Source organism: Carettochelys insculpta, chromosome 12 (assembly GCF_033958435.1).
Source record: "Carettochelys insculpta isolate YL-2023 chromosome 12, ASM3395843v1, whole genome shotgun sequence".
Lineage (NCBI taxonomy): Eukaryota > Metazoa > Chordata > Testudines > Carettochelyidae > Carettochelys > Carettochelys insculpta.
Window position 1 is genome coordinate 46,755,645 of NC_134148.1, and position 22,898 is coordinate 46,778,542.

The 22,898-nt window shown below is 44.3% G+C and overlaps 1 protein-coding gene across 2 annotated transcripts in view; it reads right to left on the reverse strand.

The window, feature by feature from the left end:
• The window catches only part of TUBGCP4 (tubulin gamma complex component 4), a 39,909-nt gene extending 23,397 nt beyond the window's left edge, over nucleotides 1-16,512 (reverse strand). The window contains exons 1-7 of one of the 2 annotated variants that reach the window (XM_075006734.1): nucleotides 16,406-16,512; nucleotides 16,201-16,329; nucleotides 14,600-14,722; nucleotides 11,013-11,066; nucleotides 7,812-7,868; nucleotides 5,958-6,037; nucleotides 4,959-5,160 (exon numbers count right to left, since the gene is read on the reverse strand). In XM_075006734.1, the coding sequence (XP_074862835.1) occupies nucleotides 4,959-5,160; nucleotides 5,958-6,037; nucleotides 7,812-7,868; nucleotides 11,013-11,066; nucleotides 14,600-14,722; nucleotides 16,201-16,329; nucleotides 16,406-16,483 (723 nt within the window). In that variant the 5' untranslated portion in view covers nucleotides 16,484-16,512. The remainder of the gene's footprint in view (nucleotides 1-4,958; nucleotides 5,161-5,957; nucleotides 6,038-7,811; nucleotides 7,869-11,012; nucleotides 11,067-14,599; nucleotides 14,723-16,200; nucleotides 16,330-16,405) is intronic. The other variant, XM_075006736.1, reaches the window with a different exon arrangement.
• Nucleotides 16,513-22,898: the final 6,386 nt, after the last annotated feature.

The following is a 22,898-nucleotide window of genomic DNA, read 5'->3' on the forward strand; positions in this document are numbered from 1 at the left end:
CTTAAATATTGAGTCTGGTCTGGTCTGGCTATGGTCTGAAGAATGGGTCTGTCCCACGAAAGCTCATCTAATAAACTATTTTGCTACTCTTTAAAGTGCTACTTGACTGCTTTTTGTTTTGATAGTGTATAGACTAGCACGGCTTCCTCTCTATTGGTATGGCTTGGCTTCCTTTAGTTTCCCACCAGTGGCTAGATCAGCTAGAGCACTGATTCTGGTACTGGCTCTAAGAAATCCCCCCATACACACCACACTTTCGTAACAATGCCCCAGTCAGGCCACCTGAATGGGAAGGCTTGATCTTAAAACAGAGACCTCAACTGTTTGAGCTACAGGTTCAAGTTCATTCGTTTGAATTCAGTGCCAAGCTTAAACCGTGCAGGTTTAACTGCTAGAGGAGGACAAACAGCCCATATTCTGATACCCAGCCTAACAATACGCTTTACTTTCTATATGCAGCATTGTGCACAGGTGAAGATGATGTGGAAAAGTTCTATCAGGAGCTCAAGGAAATCCTTCCTCAAAAATCCATAGCTCTGATTGCGATGGGAGACTTCAATGCCACAGCTGGAAGAAAAAAAGCAAAAAGTTGGAAGGTGGGGGATGAGCGAACAAAATCTACGAGGAGAGCTCCTAGCAACTCTGACGGAATGTGTATTGATCTCCTGGTTTAAGACAACAACCAAGTGGTGATGGACATGGATTGCTCGCAAAGCAAAGAACAAGAATGAAATGGACTACATTCTGGTTGATAAGCAGTGCATCATACAAGACATCTCAATGCCATCATTCAACACCAATAGTGACCATCATTTGCTCAGAGCAAGGTTCAATTTCAACATAAAGGTGAAGGAAGTGTTACAGATGGCAAGTCAGAGAAAGCAGCCAAAAATATTCACAAGGCAATCCTGAAAGACAAAAGGCATCTTTTAAAAAGTTGAAATCAAACCCTCACATGGAAAATAGAAAGGAGCATAAACGCTGCCAAATTAAATGTAAAAATGCAATAAGAAAAGCAAAAAAAGAGTTTGAAGAACAGCAAGCCCAAAACTCAAAATGCAATAACAAAATATGTTTAAATACATCAGAAGGAAGAAGCCTGCTAAACAACCAGTGGGGTCCCTAGACCACTGAAATACAAAAGGAGCACTCAAAGATGACAAAGTCATTGCAGAGCAACTCAATTAATTCTTTGCTTCAGTCTTCATGACCAAGGATGTTAGGGAGATTCCCAAACCTGAGCCATTCTTTGTAGGACACACATCTGAGGAATTGTCCAAGATTGAGGTGTCATTAAAGGAGGTTTTGGAACTGATTGATAAACTTAACAGCAACAAGTCACCAGGACCAGATGGCATTCAACCAAGACTTCTGAAAGAACTCGGATGTGAAATTGTGGAACTATTAACTGTGGTTTGTAACCTATCCTTTAAATCAGCTGCTGTACCCAATGACTGGACGATAGATAACATCATGCCAATATTTAAAAAGAGCTTTAGAGGCAACCCCGGAATTTACAGCCAGTAAGTCTAACATCCATATTGGGGAAATTAGTTGAAACCATAGTAAAGAATAAAACTGTCAGACACATAGAACATAATTTGTTGGGCAAAAGTCAACATGGTTTCTGTGAAGGGAAATCATGTCCTACTAATCTATTAGAAATCTCTGAAGAGATCAACAAACGTGGATAAAGGGAATCCAGTAGCTATAGTGTGCTTGGATTTCCAGAAAACCTTTGACAAGCTCTCTCACCAAAGGCTCTTACGTAAATTAAGTTGTCGTGGGACAAGAGGGAAGATCCTTTAATGGACTAAGAACTGGTTAAAAGGCAGGAAACATAAGGGAGGAATAAATGGAATGGAGAGAGGTAACTACTGGTGTTCCCCAAGGGTCAGTCCTAGGACCACTCCTATTCAACTTATTCATAAATCATCTGAAGAAAGGGTAAACTGTGAAGTGGCAAAGTTTGCAGGTGATACTAAACTGCTTAATGTCGTTAAGGCCAAAGCAGACTGTGAAGAACTTCAAAAAGATCTCACAAAACTGAGTGATTGGGCAATAAAATGGCAAATGAAATTTAATTTGGATAAATGTAAGGAAATGCATATAATAGTAATAACCCCAACTATACATACAGCGTGATGGGGGACTAATATTGCTACAACTAATTAAGAAAGAGTCGTGGATAATTCTCTGAAAACAGACATGCAGTGTCCAGTGGCAGTCAAAAAGCAAACAGGATGTTAGGAATCATTTAAAAAGGGATAGAGATTAAGACTGAGAACATCTTATTGCCCTTATATAAAACCATGTTACGCCCACATCTTGAATACTGCGTACAGATGTGGTCTCCTCATCTCAAAAATGATATATTGGCATCAGAAAAGGTTCAGAAAAGGGTAACTAAAATAATTAGGGGTTTGGAACGAGTCCCATATGAAGAGAAATCAGAGAGATTAGGACTTTTCATTTTAGAAAAGAGCAGACTAAGGGGTAGGTATGATAGAAGTATATAAAATCATGAGTGGTGTAGAGAAAGTGAACAAGGAAAAATTAATTTACTTGTTCCCATAATACCAGAACTAGAGGACACCAAATGAAATTAATGGGCAGCAGGTTTAAAACAAATAAAAACAAAAAAGCAGTCCAGTAGCACTTTAAAGACTAACAAAATAATTTACTAGGTGATGAGCTTTTGTGGGACAGACCCACTTCTTCAGACCATAGCCATACCACAACAGACTCAATATTTAAGGCACAGAGAACCAAAAATAGTAATCAAGCTTGACAAATCAGAAAAATCATTATCAAGGTGAGCAAATCACAGAGCAGAGGGGCAGAAGAAGGGGGAAGTCAAGAATTAGATAAAGCAAAGTATGTAAAAGAGTCCTTACAATGACACAGATAATTGCCACCCCAGTTCAAACCACGTGTTAATGTGTCGAATTTGAATATAAAAAAAGAGTTCAACAGCCTCTCTTTCCAAACGGCTGTTAAAGTTCCTTTTCAGTAAAAAACAGACTTTCAGGCCATTAACAGAACTGCCCACTCCATTAAAGCGCTGGCTGACAGGTTTGTGAATCAGGAGTGTTTTTATGTCTGTTTTATGCCCATTAATTCTTTGTCTAAGAGTTTGAAGTCTGTCCAATACACAAAGCATTTGGGTATTGTTGGTACATGATGGCATATCTGATGTTAGTTGAGCAACACGAGAAAGTGCCTGTGATTCTATGAATAACTTGGTTAGGTCCAGTGATGGTATCTCCAGAATAGATATGTGGACAAAGTTGGCAATGGGGCTTGTTGCAAGGACAAGTCCCAGGACTGGTACTCTTGTGGTACAGTCTGTGGTTGTTGGTGAGAATCCTCATAAGGTTGGGAGGTTGTCTGTAGGAGAGAACAGGCCTGTCAGCTAGGGCCTTCTGGAGCATGGCATCCTGATTAAGGATAGGTTGTAGGTCTTTAATAATGTGTTGCAGTGGTATGAGTTGGATTCATGGTATAGAGACTCTAGCAGGATTCCAAAGAGACTTTAACAATCTGCACCCCAATCACTTTAACAATCAATTTATGCCTCAACTACTTCACGTGAGAGATACATTTCCTAGATACTACAGTACAAATCAAGAATGGCCTGATCAGTACCACAATCTACTGGAAACCCACTGACCGCTATACTTACCTACATGCTTCCAGCTTCTATCCTGCACACCCAACTAGATCCATTGTTTACAGTCAAGCCCTTAGGTACAATTGCATTTGTTCTGATCCTATTGACAGAGACCAAAAACTACAAGATCTCTACCAAATATTCATAAACCTGAATTACTCACCAGGAGAAATAAAAAACAAATTGACAGAGCCAGATGAATACCCGGAGACTAGCTACTCCAAGACAGGCACAAAAAAGCCAATAACAGAACACCAATGGCCATTACCTACAGCCCCAAACTCAAACCACTGCAATGTATTATTAAAGACCTACAACCTATCCTTAATCAGGATGCCACACTATCTTTTATTGGAGCAATTTCTGTTGGGCTATGTCTACACTAGCCAAAAACTTTGAAATGGCCATTTCGAAGTTTACTAATTAAGTGCTGAAATACACATTCAGTGCCTCATTAGCATGCGGGCAGCCGCGGCAATTCGAAATTGACGCGGCTCGCCCAGACGGGGCTCCTTTTCGAAAGGACTCCGGCTACTTCAAAGTCCCCTTATTCCCATCTGCTCATAGGAATAAGGGGACTTCGAAGTGGCTGGGGTCCTTTCAAAAAGGAGCCCCGTCTGGACGAGCCGCACAGCGACGAGCCGCGTCAATATATATTCAGCATTTCAGTAGTAAACTTCGAAATGGCCATTTGCATGGCCATTTCAAAGTTTATGGCTAGTGTAGACACGCCCTTGGTGAGACAAGCTTTCAGGCTTATACAGTGCTCTTCAGGTCTGGGAAAGATCCCATTTCCCACAATTAAGTATCTTTTCCAGCCATGAAGAAATCTAACTTGAAAGCACTCCCTCTCTCTCCGACACAACTTGGGCCAATGAAAGATATAGTCTCTTCTACCTTCTCATTTTACCTTCTGTAATCTGATCCTTTCTAATGGCTTTACTATAATTGTATCTCCCTTTTCTGAAGGATATGTGCTTAGTTTGAACCTTGTGGATTTAGTAATTTGTCCATACTAAGTTTTTCTTCTCTTATCTTCCTGCTTCCTTTTCTTGTTTGACATATGTGTGCCTTACATATGACATAGTTTTTGAAACATTCCATATCTACCCAGTCTATGATCTCACTTGTCCTTTTTGCTTAGTTTGTGATGGCATATTACATCTTATTGATCTGTCATTCTACCATGGCTCATTAATGCCTATTAAGTAATAGCTCTTTCACTGAAGCAGAAAAAGATTTCTGAACACATGCTTGAATGCCATGCTTTGTCCGGCAATCTCACCAGGTCTTGCAGTTCTCGCAGCTGTTTTCCAGTTAGTCCCCCAATTCCCAGGTCATCATCCTCTTCTTCAGGCTGAGCAGGGACACTTCCAGAAGATGGGCCCTGTTTAACAAAAAACTCTTCATGTTGGTCCAGGAGCAGTCCATGAAGCATCCAGGCAGAGAGCTGCTTATACATGACTCCATGACACACAGCCAGGATCCTGAGAATGAAGAACAACAGGGAAAGTGAAAAAGGGCAGAGTATACAACAATCTGAACAAAATACATACAGCTGTTAAGGGCATCCGCCAGCAAGACGACAGCTGAAGCGATAAGGGAAATTTGTTCATGGAAGTAGATTGGTGGCCTTGCATGTGCCATTACAGTACTGTTCATTCGCCTCCCTCACAGAAAGAATGATGAAAGTATCCAATATGTTAACTTATTAATCCTACTGCTCCTACACACTGAACTGCCACCTTAGCAACTCCATGTGACCTTGAAAGTCAGTGCTCCAATTTCTTCCTCTAATGGAACCCACTTCTAGTAATACTCATCAAATCAAATCACCCCATGTCTGAATCTTTCCAATGTAACACACAATGGAACTTCTTCCATTGCCACTTAACTACAAATTGCATTAGGTAAGGAGAGAAGTGTAGGGGTGGGAGATGAACAGACCTATAAAGCTGTCCCCAAGCCAATCACAGCTGGCCCCTCATTAGCAGTCTCAGCAGAGAGGCCAGAGAAAATAAACTCCCAGCTTCCCTAGGAAATGTCTCACAAAGAATGAAATTACTGGCATTTCACTGTGTGAAGGAAGCTTGTACTTGTACCCATCTTGTACAAAATCAGAAGACTTGAGACTCCAGGATTGTCAACCCAGCATCTCCCTCCCACCTTTCAGACTGCACGGGGCTCTTTTTTGCCATAGCTACAGAGAGGAGACATGTTGGCAATAACTCCAGCTGTTACAAGAGCATACCGGCCAAGCAATAATGTTAATGAATCTCCTTACTTTTCTAGCGCACCACGCACAGGGGGCAGCCCCCCACAGCTGTGTTTATGGACAGTCTCAAGGAGCTGACAGCCATGAATCTGGAGAAGAAACAAAGTAGTCAAGCTGGATTTGCAATGAGAAATCTTCACAGAATCACAGAACACAAGGACTGGAAGGGACCTCGAGAGGCCATAGTGTCCACCCCCCCAGCCCTCATGGCAGGACCAAGTACTGTCTAAACCATCCCTGATGGGCATCTATCTAAACTGTTCTTAAATATCTCCAGCAATGGAGATTCCACAATGTCCCCTGGCAATTTATTCCACTGTTTAACCACCCTGACAGTTAGCAACTTTTTCCTAATGTTCAATTTAAACCTCCCTTGCTGCAGTTTAAGTCCATTGCCTCTTGTTCTATCCTCAGAGGCCAAGAAGAACAAGTTTTCTCCCTCCTCCTTATGACACCCTTTTAGATACTTGAAAGCCACTATCATGTCCCCCCTCAAACTAAACCAGACCAATTCTTTCAGCCTTTCCTCATAGGTCACGTTCTCTGGACCTTTAATCATTCTTGTTGCTCTTTTCTGGACCCTCTCTAATTTCTCCACATGTGCTGCTATACCAAAGCTTCAGACGTTTAAATGCTACTCATACTGCTCAATGTACAAAGAAAGCTTTGCAAGGACAAGGGAAATGGCGCATGGGTCCCAAAAGGGAGAGGAAAGAAGGGAAATACGCCCCCCTATACTTCACATACGGGCTCAGCAGACTTGTAGACCCCAACACAAAAGTTCTCCCAAAACCCCTGTTACATATTAGAGAACAGTTTAATGAATTGTGAAGTCAGAAATCCTGTTTCTCCTACTTTGTCTTTGAGACTTAAGGCTTGAGAAAAAGAAATCACCAACAAACAATAAAGGTAGTAAATGTGCACGATACTTTTCTACTGTGACTTAAACATGATCTAAGACAAAAACTCTTTGCAGCGTCCAGCCCTTCAACTCACCTGCTTCCAAACTTGTCCCTCTGCTTTGCCATTAAAATCTGTCTCAATCTTCCCTCAACCACAGGGCTTGCCTCCACTGTGTGATGGATCAACCCACTGGTCATCTATTTATCACATTCAGTGAGATGCGATAAATTGATCTACAAGCACTCTCTCTCAGACTATGGTACTAGTACAGTAGCCAGGGTCAATGGGAGAGCAGCCCCCACTGACTTTACTGCAAGGAAGACACTGCGATGACTACGTCAACTTCAGCTGTACTATTTGCAAAGCTGAAGTTGTGTAAATTAGATGAACAAGGGGAAAGGGGATGAGTGTAGACAAAGCCCCAGAAATACACAAGTTTCCATTTTCACCAGCTGCAATTACAGCCTTGCCAGCTCACCTCCCACATCCCATCTTCTGTAACATACAAAGGAGAGAAGTATGAAAGTTGGTATCAGCACACAAGTTTCAAGCTATCCTCATAATATGACTTTTTTTTTTTTTTTTTTTTTGCTTTTCTCTCTCCATCTAGTTATGCAAGTGACACTAAATAAGCAGTGTCTCAGATGTCATACTGACAATAAAAAACAATTCACAGCCAGTAAATAATTTGTCCCATGCACAGGGAGCATATATGGACGCTCTGACCACCCTAGAGCCTTACTGTTGCTGATCCTCCTGGCCTGATCCATGCAGTCTCCAGGAAAAAGATACAAACTCTACAAAGAAAAGCAACTGTTCCCTGAAGAGTGTCATTTGCCTATCTCCCACAGGCTCTTTCAAATTTTAGGTGACGCTTACTCCAGCAAGCAATTTTAACTACAGGAAATGGACAGAAACAATAGATTCTGTTACAGAGAAACCAGCTCCTGTTTACTATACCTTCTGGGTCTTGATCTGCTCCACCACAACCATCACTGAGGGAAAGAGGAGTTGGAACTGGAAAGCAAGCACCAACACGTAAGAAATAGGCTCCTAAGCAATGCTATGTAGGGATATGGCATTTCGGGGTTGGTATTAACAGCAGCTGGTTGTAGTGGCTTACCAGCCTATCCCCTCACTGGCCCCACTTCTAGTGTTCTGGATGTCCCTGGAAAAGAGATCATAGCTTCTGCATAGAGATGAGGTGATTATACCAGGATACTGGCATTGTAACTTTACTCTGATGATAGCAAGTAGGCTGAACAGTGGAGGTGACATTTATCCAGAGATTCTCTGGTCACTTAGTAAGGTTGCCATAGATGATACAACTTATGCCAATGTGCTAACAGTGCTGTCTAGGTGGTACTGAAGTCTCTCAAGATGATAAACTGAGGAGATTCCAGTTTGAGGATAGGAAGAGCCATGCTGGCGTCCTTCTGTTTTGCAGATAAACCAGGTTTTCCCAACCTCTGGGTTGTGACCTAAACATGGGTCCCGATTACATGTGAAAAGGGTCATAGGCTGGGTGGGGCAGCTCCTCAGGTGGCTCTTAAGAATCCATTCACGTTGAAGTGGTACTCAACTTAACTAGCTTAACAGCACCAGGCAGTTAAACCAATCAATTAAATTAAGTACCATTTCAGCCACGCAGGGCAGAGAACTGCCATCTGCATATGAAAAAGGTATAGGGCAGAGAGCTAGTGAGCCAAAGAAGTGCTTAGCTCAGGTGAGGTGGGTGTGGGGGCAGGGTTAGGGGTTAGCAGGCTTAAGCCTGGGACTGGGGACTGAGAGTCGGTCAGGGCTCCACACTCCCACTGACTTCCAGCCGGCCTCCCCCACTGCCTCCGCACCCAGCTGGCACAGCCAGCCCAGGGCTCCACGGGTCAGGGGGCTCCCCCAGCAAACAGCTGGCGTTCCCATGGTTGTCACTGCTAGCCCAGAGCTCTGGGCCCCAGCTGGCTTCCAGCCGCAGGGGGGGCCCCAGGACCCAGCGGGGGTTCCTGTGGCTGATGCTGCCAGACGGGGATCTACATGCCAGCTAGCTTCCAGCCATGGGGTCAGGGTCCCTGTGCCTCCCCTAACCCCCCCGCATCCTGAATGTGACTCCCCTAGCCCCCTCCAGGCCCAATGACTCCTAGCCCTTGAGCGTGACTCCCCTAGGCCCTGAGTAGACTAACATATTTTGGAGCATAAGGTTTTGTGGGCAAAAGAGCCGCTTCATCAGATGCATGAGTGCGGGGGGGGGGTTGGTTTCAGAGGGGTATTTAAAGAGTGGGGTCCCAGTAAGAGGGAGGGCCAGAGCTGACAAGGTCTACTCAGCAAGGTGGAAATGGCCCACTATCAACAGTACTTATCAAAAGAGGAAAAAACAAGTCAGATCAGACAGGGGGATGTGAGCCTTTGTCAGAGTCTAATGGGGAGCCAGGTGCTAATAGCTCCCCATTAGACTCTGACAAAGGCTCACATCCCCCTGTCTGATCTGACTTGTTTTTAACTCTTTTGATAAGTACTATTGATAGTGGGCCATTTCCACCTTGCTGAGTAGACCTTGTCAGCTCTGGCCCTCCCTCTTATTGGGACCCCACTCTTTAAATACCCCTCTGAAACCAACCCCCCCCCCCCACTCATGCATCTGATGAAGTGGGTCTTTGCCCATGAAAGCTTATGCTCCAAAATATCTGCTAGTCTATAAGGTGCCACAAGACTTCTCGTTGTTCCTGAAGCTACAGACTAAAACAGCTACCTCTCTGATACTAGGCCCTGAGTGTGACTCCTCCAGGTTGCTCCAGCCCAAGTGACTCCTAGCCCTTGAGTATGACACCTCCAGGCCCTGAATAGTAACAGAGAGTAAGCCGTGCTAGTCTATACACTATCAAAACAAAAAGCAGTCATGACTCCTCCAGGTTGCTCCAGCCCAAGTGACTAGTAGCCCTCAAGTATGACTCCCCTAGCCCCCTCCAGCCCGAGTGTTACTACTCTCCTAGCCCGAGTGCCTCCCTAGGCCCCTCCAGCCCCAGTGCCTCCTATCCCTCAAGTGTGACTCCCCTAGCCCACTCCAGCCCTGACTGTGACTCCCCTAGCCCCCTGCAGCCCCTGAGTGACTCCTAGCCCTTGAGTGTGACTTCCCTAGCCCCCTCCAGCCCAAGTGTTATTACTCTCCTAGCTGGAGCGACTCCCCAGGCCCCTCCAGCCTGGGTAACTCCTAACTCAAGTGACTCCCCTAGCCCCCTCCAGCCTGAATGACTTCTAGCCCCTGAATGTGACTCCCCAAGGTCCCTCCAGCCCAAATGACTCCAAGCCCGACTGTGACTTCCCTAGCCCCCTCCAGCCCAAGTGACTCCTAGCCCCTGAATGTGACTCCCCTAGCCCCCCCAGACCCTGAGTGTGACTCTCCTAGCCCCTGAGTGTGAGTCCCTTTGCGTCTGAGTGTGGGGTTTAAGCTGGGGGAGCAGTCTAGGGATGAGTGTCTTTCCACCTCCACAACTCTGATTAACTACAGTAAATTGCAGTGTTATTTTATTAGCGTATTTCTCCTTTCCTACAAAATAACTATTATGACTATATAAATATGAGGGGGTACAATTTTATACTCTTGCCTCGAGTGCAAAATTAGCTAGTTATGGCACTGCCCCTCCACCCTGTTTTTGAATTGCCTTGGGTCACCAAGTCTTCCTGAATTGTCAAAATGGGTCCCTCTCTGGAAAGAGTTGGGAACCACTGAGCTAAACTCTAAACTGGACTGTTGGAGGCAGAGAGAAACTGATGGATGGTTTGGGGTAGGGTTGGGGGGCATTATTTACATGCCTGACAAGGCAGTGATGCATGCCTCCCCAGCTGACGTTAGCCAAGCAGCTTCCACGGCTACATAGGTCAGCACAAGACCCCCAACACCTGCACTCCATTATGAAAAAGTCATTAAATAAAACAAACTGATATAATCTGAGAGCTAGAGCTGTTTAAAGTGCCGATAGTAGCTTTTCTGACATATCTAAAGTGTGATACATGCTACCTGCTATTTCAATTTTGCATGAAAGTAAAACTGGAAAAGAATCTACTTCTTAGAAGTATTACTACACCATAAAGTTCTAGTAACAATGGTAGCTATGCAACACTGCACATGCTTTATACACCAGTATTAAGATGACAACAAATGCAATATACCTGATCCAGGGAGTAGTTAATGTGGGAGATGGAGAGGTGAGCGTCAGCCAGAAACTGCAACAACAGAAAAGTTAATGTAAACCAAAATAAGTCTCTAATCTATACTATTAAACCAAGTGTGAGAAACCTACAGAGTGCAGGCTGGATCTGGCCTGCAGGGGGTGGGGGCGGAAAGAGTGTCCAGTAGCCACACAGCTCTAACCTCATCTGTAGAGCCCAGCCAGGCACTTCCAGCTCCTTGCCACACATGTAGGGGAGGAGATGTGCAGCTGAAGTAGGGCCAAAGGTGATACCCATGTGGGTAGCCAGGCAGCACTGCAGCAAGAGCCAGAGTCCTTTCCCTGCTTGAGTGCTTGCACCAGGCAATCAGGTAGCAGCAGAAAAAGGCAGGAACCCTTCCTTGCTTGAGTGCTTTGCACCCAGAGCCACAGCAGGTGACAGGCAGCAGTAAAACTGCAGGAGATCTCTTCCTCAAATCAAGCAAAGAAGTGTGTGAGTGGGGAAAGGAAGGCCCATGGTGCGAGCATGAAGGCAGGGTGGCTCCCAAGCCTCTTCGCAGCATGTGTGCTGAGAAAAGGTAGGAAGGGCAGCCACAGCCATGCAAGCCCGAGCCTCTACTCTAGCTAGGGCAGCTGCAACAGTTTTAACTTTTTGTAATAGCATTTTTAGCACCTGCAGATGGGTTGATGGTGCGAGTGGTTGCTTCAGGATACAGATTCCAACCCTTTTAAAATTAAAAATGGATTCTTCAAGCAAAAGTAGAAAAGTAGACAGTGTTTTCTTGTGGAAGTGAAATGCAAGCCTGTTTGCCTGATTTATGGAGAAGCAATTTCTGTCTTGGAAAAAAAAAAAATCAAACCTAGAAAGGCACTACAAAACAAAGAATATCAAATAAAGAATATCATGGACAGTTGGGTGCAGACAAAATTAAAGAACTTAAAAAGAATTTGTATACGGAGCAAACAATTTTCACAAAACCGTGAAAGGAGATGGAGTGTATTATGAAGCAAGTTGTGTTCAGTGGGTTTATTGCAGAAAAGAATTCAGCCTAACTCAGAACGTGAGTTTGTAAAGGAATGCATTGTTACAAATGCAGCTTTACTGGCACCAGGAAAACTTAAGATTATTTGAGAGAGTGATCTTATCTCGCAGAACAGCATCAGAAAGAAATCATGATATGGCTCAGAATCTTGAAATGTCTCAAAGATTCTGCAACTGATTTTAAGTTTTACTGTGTGGCTGGTGATGAAACAACAGACTTAACAAATATAGCCCAGCTGACTATTCTGCTCTGTGGAATCACACCAGATTTTGAGATTTGAGAGAATTTACTTTCTTTAGTACCAATGCATGGTACTGTCAGAAGTGAAGACATTTTTGAGAAGGTTACATTGACAATTCACAGGCTTCAGTTATGTGAAAAATTGAACAGTTTTATTACTGGTGGTGCGCCAGCTGTGACTGGATCTCAGTAGGAATTAGTTGCATTAATCAAGGAGGAAAGGAATCACACTGGTCTTGATCCAAGTAAGTTGACTGTGTGTCATTGCATCATTCATTAAAAGAATCTGTGCGCACAGTCCATGCGCCTGAACAATATAACGTTGACAAAAGTACCAAGCAATTTTATAAAAAGTAAGAATTAAACAGATGCCAATTTAGAGAGCTACTGGAAGATCTGAAAGCAGAATGATGATGATTTAGTTTATTATTGTGAAGTGTGATGGCTGAGCTGAGGGAGTATGCTGATGCAGTTTTATGAATCGAGAAACCAAGTGAAACTTTCCGCGGAAATGAAAGGAAAATACGTGGCAGAGCTGAGCAACCGCAAATGGCCCCGTGACCTTTGTGGCAGAGCTCCTGTTGTGCCCTCTGGTCCCACGCTTCCTAGTGCCTTTTCTAGCATGATTCAGAGGATCACAGCAACACTTCCACTGCATCAGGTTCTTCCAGAGGCAATGTTCTCTGCTTACAGAGCCACTCTCACTAAGGCAAATCACCAGCAGGGGGCAGCACCCCTCAAATGGCACCACATCCTTCTGCTAGGGGAGTTTTCCAGGGTAATGATGGGGGTACCCTGGCCCACTCACTACTCTGGGCTCTGTCCCAGGGACCTTAAACAGTGGCAGCTGATAGGGGGCTTTTCTTCTGCCCCAAATCACAGCAGCCTTTCCTTGGGCCACCTCTCTCACCATTTCCCTCAAACACCCTCTCCCTGGTACCTGGCTGAAACCTCAGTTTTACAGCACCTCTTCCTGGTCCATTCCTCTTCTCCTTCCCCCTCCTCTACCCTGAGGGGACTCGTTTAAAGGTGAGCCTGAGCCCGTCAACCTTAACAGACTGCTGATGTCTAATTAGCCTGCTGCTGCAAACCAGCTCTTAACGAGCTTCAAGAGCTTTTTTATGTGGGGAAAAGAAACCCACTCACCCAGCTCCTGATATATTTGCCCTCTATAAGGCTTATACAGCTCATTGCTCTCAGTTTGCCACACCTTGCATTCATGGCTGACATTGCTCAGCACTTATCATAGCTCAATGAGAAACTGCAAGGGCCTAACCAGCTTCTTGCCACTCTTCAAGCATCATATAATTTGCAGCTAGACCAACGATATGTCAAATGTAACCGGAAAAGGGCAACATGGTGCATTTCCTAACACTTCAGGAACAAAACCTGCCTCAACAGTAGATTACACCATGCGGTGTGCAAACTTACTTAACTAATTTTGTGTCTGATTTCAAGACCTCGGATTGAAGAAACTGGAATTAAACACTTTTTCCAGACTATTCAAAGTAGAAGTACTCTATGTACCTGAAGCCTTTCAACATGAACTTACAGAAATTCAAAGCAGCTATGAACTTATGGCTAAATACAGCAACCTGCCTCTGCTGGAATTCTATGTAGGTGCTAATAAATTTCCAAACTCGAGGAGAAATGTGCTAAAAATCACATTATTTGGTATTACATACTGTTCTGAGCAGTTTTTTTTTCAAAGCTTTCTCTTGCAAAAAGCCACCTATTTTCCAAGTTAACAGATGTTGCCCTTTGTAACTGACTTTCCCAATTCACATCTTCAGTTCCAGCAAAAATGACAAGGCTCATCAAGAAAAAGAAAGCAATGGTGATCACACTAAAATACTAAATAAAAAAGAACATCACCCTAAAAGGGGCTGTGTGTGGATTGTTGTGCACGTATTCGTAGGCTTCCCAGTTTCGGGCTTTTTACTTTCTCTCTCATTTGTTTGTCCCCCAGACTGATTTTTTTTTCTCTTGATTAGTGGCCCCCGATCCAAAAAAGTTCCCCACTGCTGCACTAAACCTTGGTGGAAAAAGGCAAAGAGCAAAACTGCACCCTCACAAGCTCTGGACACAAACCCCTATAGAGGGGCACATGTACTTCACTGACCAGTAGATAATAGTGAGACTTCATAGAAGCAATTTAGACAATACACTTGCAGTAAAAATGAGATTGCATCCCATCTTTGGCTGCTTCTTGTAAGCTTGTTACTGATGAGACAAGTTTCCGCTGCACGATACTTCAGCTAACACCACTGAATAGAGAACAGCTTCTGCCAGTTCTCTCCCTTACCTCCTGCTCCAGGTCTAGCAATGCCTGTCGATAGGGCTGCAACACTGAATCAAGCCCAGTACAGAAGGCCCGCAGATAAATCCCATGTAATCCACACTGATTCTGCTGGGAAGGGTGATGGTCCTTCAATAAATAAAATAAAATAAATAAAAGATCAAATGGTAAATTTTAAATCAGTCGTAGACATTGGTGGACAGACTGGGGACTAAGGCCCAGATTTCGGAAATATTTAGGTACCGAGCCCCCACTGATACCAACCTTCAGCACCTAAGTATCTTTGAGAAGCTGGGCCTAACTGACACAGTGAATTGGTGTGTTCATCACTAAGTATCCAGTCCAAACAACATAGTGAAAGCCCATCTTAACCAACTACTGAAAGTACCAAAGAAATCAACTGTTTATCAGATATTGGTCAGCTTTCAAAGATGGAGCAGGATTGTATTTACGGGGGGCCTTTAATTACATTTCTGTAGCTCTGTCCAAGTTTATGCTTTAAAGTATTTTAATCCATTCCATTAAATGAGACTAAGCTGTTCCATGAAGCCAGTGTGAGCCTTCCAGAAGTAACCTAGGCTGATGCAGAAATGCACAGAGAAGCACATTGAGTAACCTTGACTGAGGGGGGAACAGGGAATGCTTCAGAGGGACCTTACAGACTTCACATTTCAACTGGTGATAGAAGAGTCATCTACTGCACGCAACAGAGCACTACACATCCCCAACGTTATATCTTCTACCATACTCCTAACATGTGGTTTTGCATCTTTATTCTATCTCACCATTCTAGATGCTTCCAAGTAAATTATTTAAACAGAGGAATGTGTTTTGTTTACTGCAGTTTCATTACTCTGTATGTTCAGTTCCACTATGCAACTAGAAAGGGTTTCACAAGGCTATTTTGAGAGTGAACTTAACCTTGAAAGAGAAAAAACAGAGAGCATAAGTTTCAGCATGGGACCTACTGCTTCTTACAGAAGGTAGTTCTATAGTACAATAACAAGTAAGTAAAGTTTGGAAAAGCCTATGTCAATGGACAATTTCAAAGTTTTATGGAGAGAAAGTAGCTTTGTCCTTTATTTTAGTCCATTTTTTCATTGCATGTCTTGTCCAATGCTGAGGTGGATTAGAGAGATCTTGCTTTGAAAAATTAGTTTAGCTGTGTTTCTCTACCATTTCATTCTGGGGACTTCAAATCTAACTCAGCCCTGGCACAACCACTGCCCAGGGACTTCAAAGGAGAGGCCAGATGCTCAAGAAAGTGCTGCATGGACATGTAATTTCCCTGGACAGATATTTCTAGAAAAATAGTAGGTTTTTTTTTTAAACTAAAAATCAGCAAACTGCTAAATAATCTCTGAAAGGCTGTTCGTTAGTAGAGCAACAAGCCTGTGGGCCGGCCTCAGATTTTGTACGCAACGATCAATGCATTATGGAATTTTTGGCAGGTACATACAGAACAGCGTGCAGGAAGGTAGGGGAAGCTTCCCCACGCACCGCAACAAGCCGCGTCCTGCCTCCCAACAGGGATCAGAGGGGCAGAAAAGCACGCCTTCTGCCTTCCCGCGGGGCAATGCTTGCCATGCGGGGAGGGGCCGGCCCACCTGCTGCTGCACGTGGCCCGTATACTGCTCGATGAACTCGGTGAAGCGGATGTAGTCGCTGCCAAGACGGCAGAGCCGGTTCAAGACGCTACTCTCGCTGGGGTGCAGGAACGGCAGCTCCTGGGATACCTGCACTGACACGGAACAGAGTGAGCGCAGGCCCAGGCAATGCAAAAGGAGGGACAGGGGCCGGACTGGACGGTACCTGAAGGCCGCTCCTCTTGCTCCAGGTGAACGCGGCCCCAGGATAGCCGCTCAGCGCCAAAAGCAGCTCGTGAATCATCCTGCAGCCTGTGGAGGCCGACCGACCTCGCGCGCTCAGCAAGCGCCCGCAAAGACCCCTGGGAAGTGTAGTCCCGCTCCTCACCGCACGTAGCCCTAAGGAGAGCGCTCCTTCCGCAAAGACCCCTGGGAAGCGTAGTTCCGCTCCTCAGACCGAAGAAAACGCCTGCTCCCTCAGAGGCCTCCGGGGACTGCAGTGCCAGGCAGGATGGTGGAAGATGTCTGTTCGTGTCGAGTTCGTCGGAAAGGGCCCGACCTGTGGGCGTTTCCCACAGAGACAGTGGCTCCAGGGCCCTGAGGGGACCCCTGAGGAAAAGGGAATTTTTCCCTTATCCAGGGAAGAACCACCCATAGGAGCCCCCTTCATGGCCCACTCCTGAGTCTGGGCCACAAGTTGGCCTATCTTTGACAATGAGAAGTCCTGTGGCACCTTATAGACTAACAGATATTTTGGGGCATAAGCTTTTGTGGACAAAGATCTGCTTCATCAGATGCATGAGTGGGGTGGGAGGTGGTTTCAGAGGGGTATTTAAAGAGTGGGGTCCCAGTAAGAGGGAAGGTCAGAGCTGACAGGGTCTATTCAGTCAGGGTGGAAATGACCCATTATCAGTAGTATGTATCAAAAGGGATAAAAACAAGTCAGATCGGACGAGGGATGTGGCCCATTGTCATAAGAACATAAGAATGGCCATACTGGGTCAGACCAAAGGTCCATCCAGCCCAGCGTCCCATCTGCCAACGGTGGCCAATGCCAGGTGCCCCAGAGAAGGAGAACAGAAGACAATGATCAAGTGATTTATCTCCTGCCATCCATCTCCTGCCCTTGTTATGAAGGCTAGGGCACCATACTTTACCCCTGGCTAATACCCATTTATGGACCTAACCTGCAAAAATTTATCAAGCTCTTTTTTAAACCCTAATAGAGTCCTGGCCTTCACAGCCTCCTTGGGCAAGGAGTTCCACAGGTTGACTGTGCACTGTGTGAAGAAAAATTTCCTTTTATTAGTTTTGAACCTACTACCCATCAATTTCATTTGGTGTCCCCTAGTTCTTGTATTATGGGAAAAGGTAAATAATTTTTCTATATTCATTTTCTCCACACCATTCATGATTTTATGTACCTCTATCATATCGCCCCTCAATCGCCTCTTTTCCAAACTGAAAAGTCCCAGTCTCTCTAGCCTCTCCCCATATGAGACCCGTTCCAAGCCCCTAATCATCTTAGTCGCCCTTTTCTGAACCTTTTCTAATGCCAATATATCTTTTTTGAGGTGAGGAGACCACATCTGCACGCAGTACTCAAGATGTGGGCGTACCATAGTTTTATATAGGGGAAGTATGATATCTTTTGTCTTATTATCGATCCCTTTTTTAATATTTCCTAACATCCTATTTGCCTTACTAACTGCCGCTGCACACTGCGTGGATGTCTTCAGAGAACTATCCACTATAACTCCAAGATCCCTTTCCTGATCTGTCGTAGCTAAATTTGACCCCATCATGTAGTACGTGTAATCTGGGTTATTTTTTCCAACATGCATTACCTTACACTTACCCACATTAAATTTCATTTGCCATTTTGCTGCCCAATCACTCAGTTTGCTGAGATCTTTTTGTAGTTCTTCACAATCTGTTTTGGTTTTGACTGTGCTGAACAACTTGGTGTCATCTGCAAACTTTGCCACCTCACTGCTTACCTCATTTTCTAGATCATTGATGAACAAGTTGAACAGTATCGGTCCCAGGACTGACCCCTGGGGAACACCACCAGTTACCCTCCTCTATTGTGAAGATTTACCATTTATTCCCACCCTTTGTTTTCTGTCTTTTAACCAATTCCCGATCCATGAAAGGATCTTTCCTCCTATCCCATGACCACCTAATTTACATAAAAGCCTTTGGTGTGGGACCGTGTCAAAGGCTTTCTGGAAATCTAGGTATATTATGTCCACTGGGTGCCCCTTGTCCGCATGTTTATTAACCCCTTCAAAGAATTCTAATAGATTAGTTAGACACGACTTCCCTCTGCAGAAACCATGCTGACTTTTGCCCAACAATTCGTGCTCTTCTACGTGCCTTGCAATTTTATTCTTTACTAGTGTTTCTACTAATTTGCCTGGTACTGATGTTAAACTTATCGGTCTATAATTGCCAGGGTCTCCTCTAGAGCCTTTTTTAAATATTGGTGTTATATTGGCCGTCTTCCAGTCATTTGGTACCAAAGTGGATTTAAAGGATAGGTTACAAACCACTGTTAATAACTCCGCAATTTCACATTTGAGTTCTTTCAGAACCCTTGGGTGAATACTGTCTGGTCCTGGAGACTTGTTACTATTCAGCTTATCAATTAACTCCAAAACCTCCTCTAATGTCACTTCAATCTGAGTGAGTTCCTCAGATTTGTCACCTAAAAAGGCTGGCTCAGATTTAGGAACCTCTGTAACATCCTCAGCCATGAAGACTGAAGCAAAGAAATCATTTAATCGCTCCGCAATGGCACTGTCTTCCTTGATCGCTCCTTTTATATCTTTATCGTCCAAGGGCCCCACTGCTTTTTTAGCAGGCTTCCTGCTTCTAATGTATTTAAAAAACATTTTACTATTGTTTTTTGAATTTTTGGCTAGCTGTTCCTCAAAATCTTTTTTGGCTTTTCTTACTACATTATGACAGTTAATTTGGGAGTGTTTATGTTCCTTTCTATTTTCCTCACTAGGATTTGACTTCCACTTTTTAAAAGCTGCCCTTTTCTCTCTCACTGCCTTTTTAACATGGCTGTTTAGCCATGGTGGTTCTTTGTTAGGTCTCTTACTGTGTTTTTTTATTTGGGGTATACATTTAAGTTGGGCCTCTAGTATGGTGTCTTTAAACAGTTTCCATGCAGCTTCCAGGGATTTTAGTTTAGTGACTCTACCTTTTAGTTTCTGTTTAACTAGCTTCCTCATTTTAGTGTAATTCCCCTTTTTGAAATTAAATGCCAGAGTGTTTGACCGCTGCGGTGTTCTTCCCAACACAGGAATATTAAAAGTTATTATATTGTGGTCACTATTTCCAAGCGGTCCAGTAACAGTTACCTCTTGGACCAGATCCTGCGTTCCAGTCAAGACTAGATCAAGAATTGACTCTCCCCTTGTGGGTTCCTGTACTAGCTGCTCCAAGAAGCAGTCATTTAAGGCATCAAGAAATTTAATCTCTGAATCCCGTCCTGAGGTGACATGCACCCAATCAATATGGGGATAATTGAAATCTCCTATTATTACTGTGTTTTTTATTTTGATAGCCTCTCTAATCTCCCTTAACATTTCAGCATCACTATCACTGTCCTGGTTAGGTGGTCGGTAATATATTCCTAATGCCATATTCATATTAGAGGAATGAATTGTTATCCATAATGATTCTATGGAACATTTTGATTCCTTTAGGATTGTCAGAGTGTATGTGGCGATGTCAATACCCAGGGCAGAAGAAGCTGGCTTTGTAAGAGGCCAGCCACTCCCAGTCTCTGTTTAATATTTGGTTGATGGCGTCAAATTTGCAAATAAATTGCAGCTCAGCGATTTCTCTCTCCATTTGATTTTTTAAATTTCTTTGTTTTAGGACTGCTACCATTAAATCTACCACTGAGTGTCCCAGGAGATTGACGTACCGTCCCACAGGTGTCTGTACATTGCCATTCCCGATGTCTGATTTATGTCCATTTATTCTTTTACAAGTTCAGCAGCACTAGCAGTGTTCCGTAGCGTGATCATCAGCATCTGGGAGGATGAAAACATACCACAGGACCTCCGCGATGCTATTATTGTCTCCCTTTTCGAGAATAAAGGCAGCAAAGCAGAACGTGGAAACTACAGAGGCATATCCCTCCTCTCCGTTGGAGGGAAGATCGTTGCCCGCATCATCTTGAACTGCTTAATAGCCAGTATTTCCGAGGCAAATATACCTGAAAGTCAATGCGGTTTTCAACCTGGCCGGAGCACAGCCAATATGGTGTTTGCTATCAGACAAATACAAGAGAAGTGCATTGAACAAAACATGCACCTGCATGCTGTCTTCATAGATCTGACAAAGGCGTTTGATACCGTCAACAGGGAACCCCTTTGGACCATTCTAATACGACTTGGCTGCCTAAGAAAATTTGTCCAGATTACACGCCTTTTCCATGACGACATGACAGGCGAAGTACTGTCTGATGGAGCCACATCAGCCCCCTTCAACATCAACAGCAGTGTGAAACAAGGATGTGTTCTTGCTCCTGTCTTATTTAACCTGTTCTTTGCATGTGTCCTTAACCATGCAATGAAAGATCTGGACTGCGGTATATACTTGAAATACTGGCATGATGGTTCACTTTTTGACCTCCGTCGCCTGAATGCAAAGACTAAGACAGTGCAGAAACTCCTTTCTGAGGCACTCTTTGCCCTTATGGCTGTGTGCCCTTATGGCTCACACTGAAAACGACCTTCAGCACATTGTCAACAAGTTTGCTGAGGCCTCTCAACTTTTCAGACTACCTATCAGCCTGAGAAAGACAGAAGTTCTCCATCAACCTGCACCTGGATCAAATGCTCCCGTCCTGAGTATCTCCATTGATGGCACTCAGCTTAAAGTAGTGGAGAACTTTAAATACTTGGGTAGTGTCACATCCCGTGATGGATCACTGGATAATGAGATCAATGCGTGAATATCCAAAGTGAGCCAGGCACTTGGCTGTCTGCGTGTCAAAGTTCTAAACCACCATAACATCCAGATGTCAACAAAACTGCTTGTGTACAGAGCGGTTGTTCTCTCATCTCTTTTGTACGGGTGCGAAACATGGACACTATATAGGCGTCACATCAGGCAGCTCGGAGCATTCCACATGTGCTGCCTCCATAACATCATGAAGACCCGCTGGCAAGACAAAGTGCCCTATCTCGAGGTCCTCGAGAGAGCCCAGATGACAAGCATCGGAATGATGATTATGAAGTCACAACTAAGTTGGACCGGTCATGTCAGCCACATGGATGCCAACAGAATCCCTCATCAGCTTCTGTATGGTGAACTCTCCCAGGGCATCCAGCGTGTAGGTCGTCCACAGAAACCATCAAAGCCTATCTGCAGTACAGCAGTATCAAACCTAGGGACCTTGAGGACACCGCCAGTGACAGAACACAGTGGCATGCAATAGTCAGAAATACCTGTATTGCCTTTGAGGAAGACCGCTGCTGGCATCTACAAGAGGCACGCGAACGACATCACAGAGCATCAGCAATGCACAACCCACAGATTGCAAATTTCCCATGCACCATCTGCGGCAAAATGTGCACCTCTAGAATTGGCTTATACAGTCACCAGAGGGCACAGCATGAGACCAATAACAGATGATCTGCACAGATTTGTCATCATTGGATTGTTGGACTACCATTCATTAATTAATTAGTTCTTTTACGTAGAGACTGTCCAGTTTGGCCAATGTAAATTGCAGTGGGGCATTGCTGGCACATGATGGCATATAGTATATTAGTAGATGTGCAGGTAAAGGAGCACTGATGTTAGGTCCTGTGATGATATCACTGGTGAGCAGAGTTGGCAACGAGGTTTGTTGCAGGGATTGGTTCCAGGTTTAGAGTTATTGTGTTGTGATCTACAGTTGCTGGTGAGAATTTGTATAAGGTTGGCAGGCTGTCTGTAGGCGAGGACAGGCCTGCCTCCCAAGGTTTGTGAGAGTGAAAGATCCTTGTCCAGGATGGGTTGCAGATCACTGATCATGCATTGGAGAGGCCTTAGATAGGGGCTGTATGTGATGGCCAGTGGTGTTCTCTTGTTTTGCTTGTGAGGTCTGTCTTGTAGCAGGTGGCTTCTGGGTACCCATCTGGCTCTGTCAATCTGTTTCCTCACTTCCTTGGGTGGATATTGTAGTTTGAGGAAAGCTTGCTAAAGGTCTTGTAGATGTTTGTCTCTGTCTGATGGACCAGAGCAAATACGGTTGTACCTTAGTGCCTGGCTGTAAACAATGGATCATGTAGTATGCCCTGGATGGAAGCTGGAGGCATGTAGATAAACATAGTGGTCCGTGGGTTTTCAGTTATCCATTAGTCTATAAGGTGTCACAGGCCTTCTTGTTGTTCTCGAAGATACAGATTAACATGGCTACCTCTCTGATACTTGTCTTTGACAATTCAGTTCTGGAGATTCCTTATTGTCTGTAAACATTAAGCCTCTGAGGTTCTACACTGGGCAAAAGTGTTGGGGATCCTACACCCCATATTAGTACTCATGCAAAGAGAATCCCCCTATCCCATCAATGGGAATTTACATTGTGTGTTTCAGGAAGTGGTTGGTATTTGGCACTGCAGGTAGTAGGATTCATTATCTTTATCAGACATCTGTTGTGTTCTTTCTACTGGGTAGGATGACTATATTCCCCAAGGCTAAATACA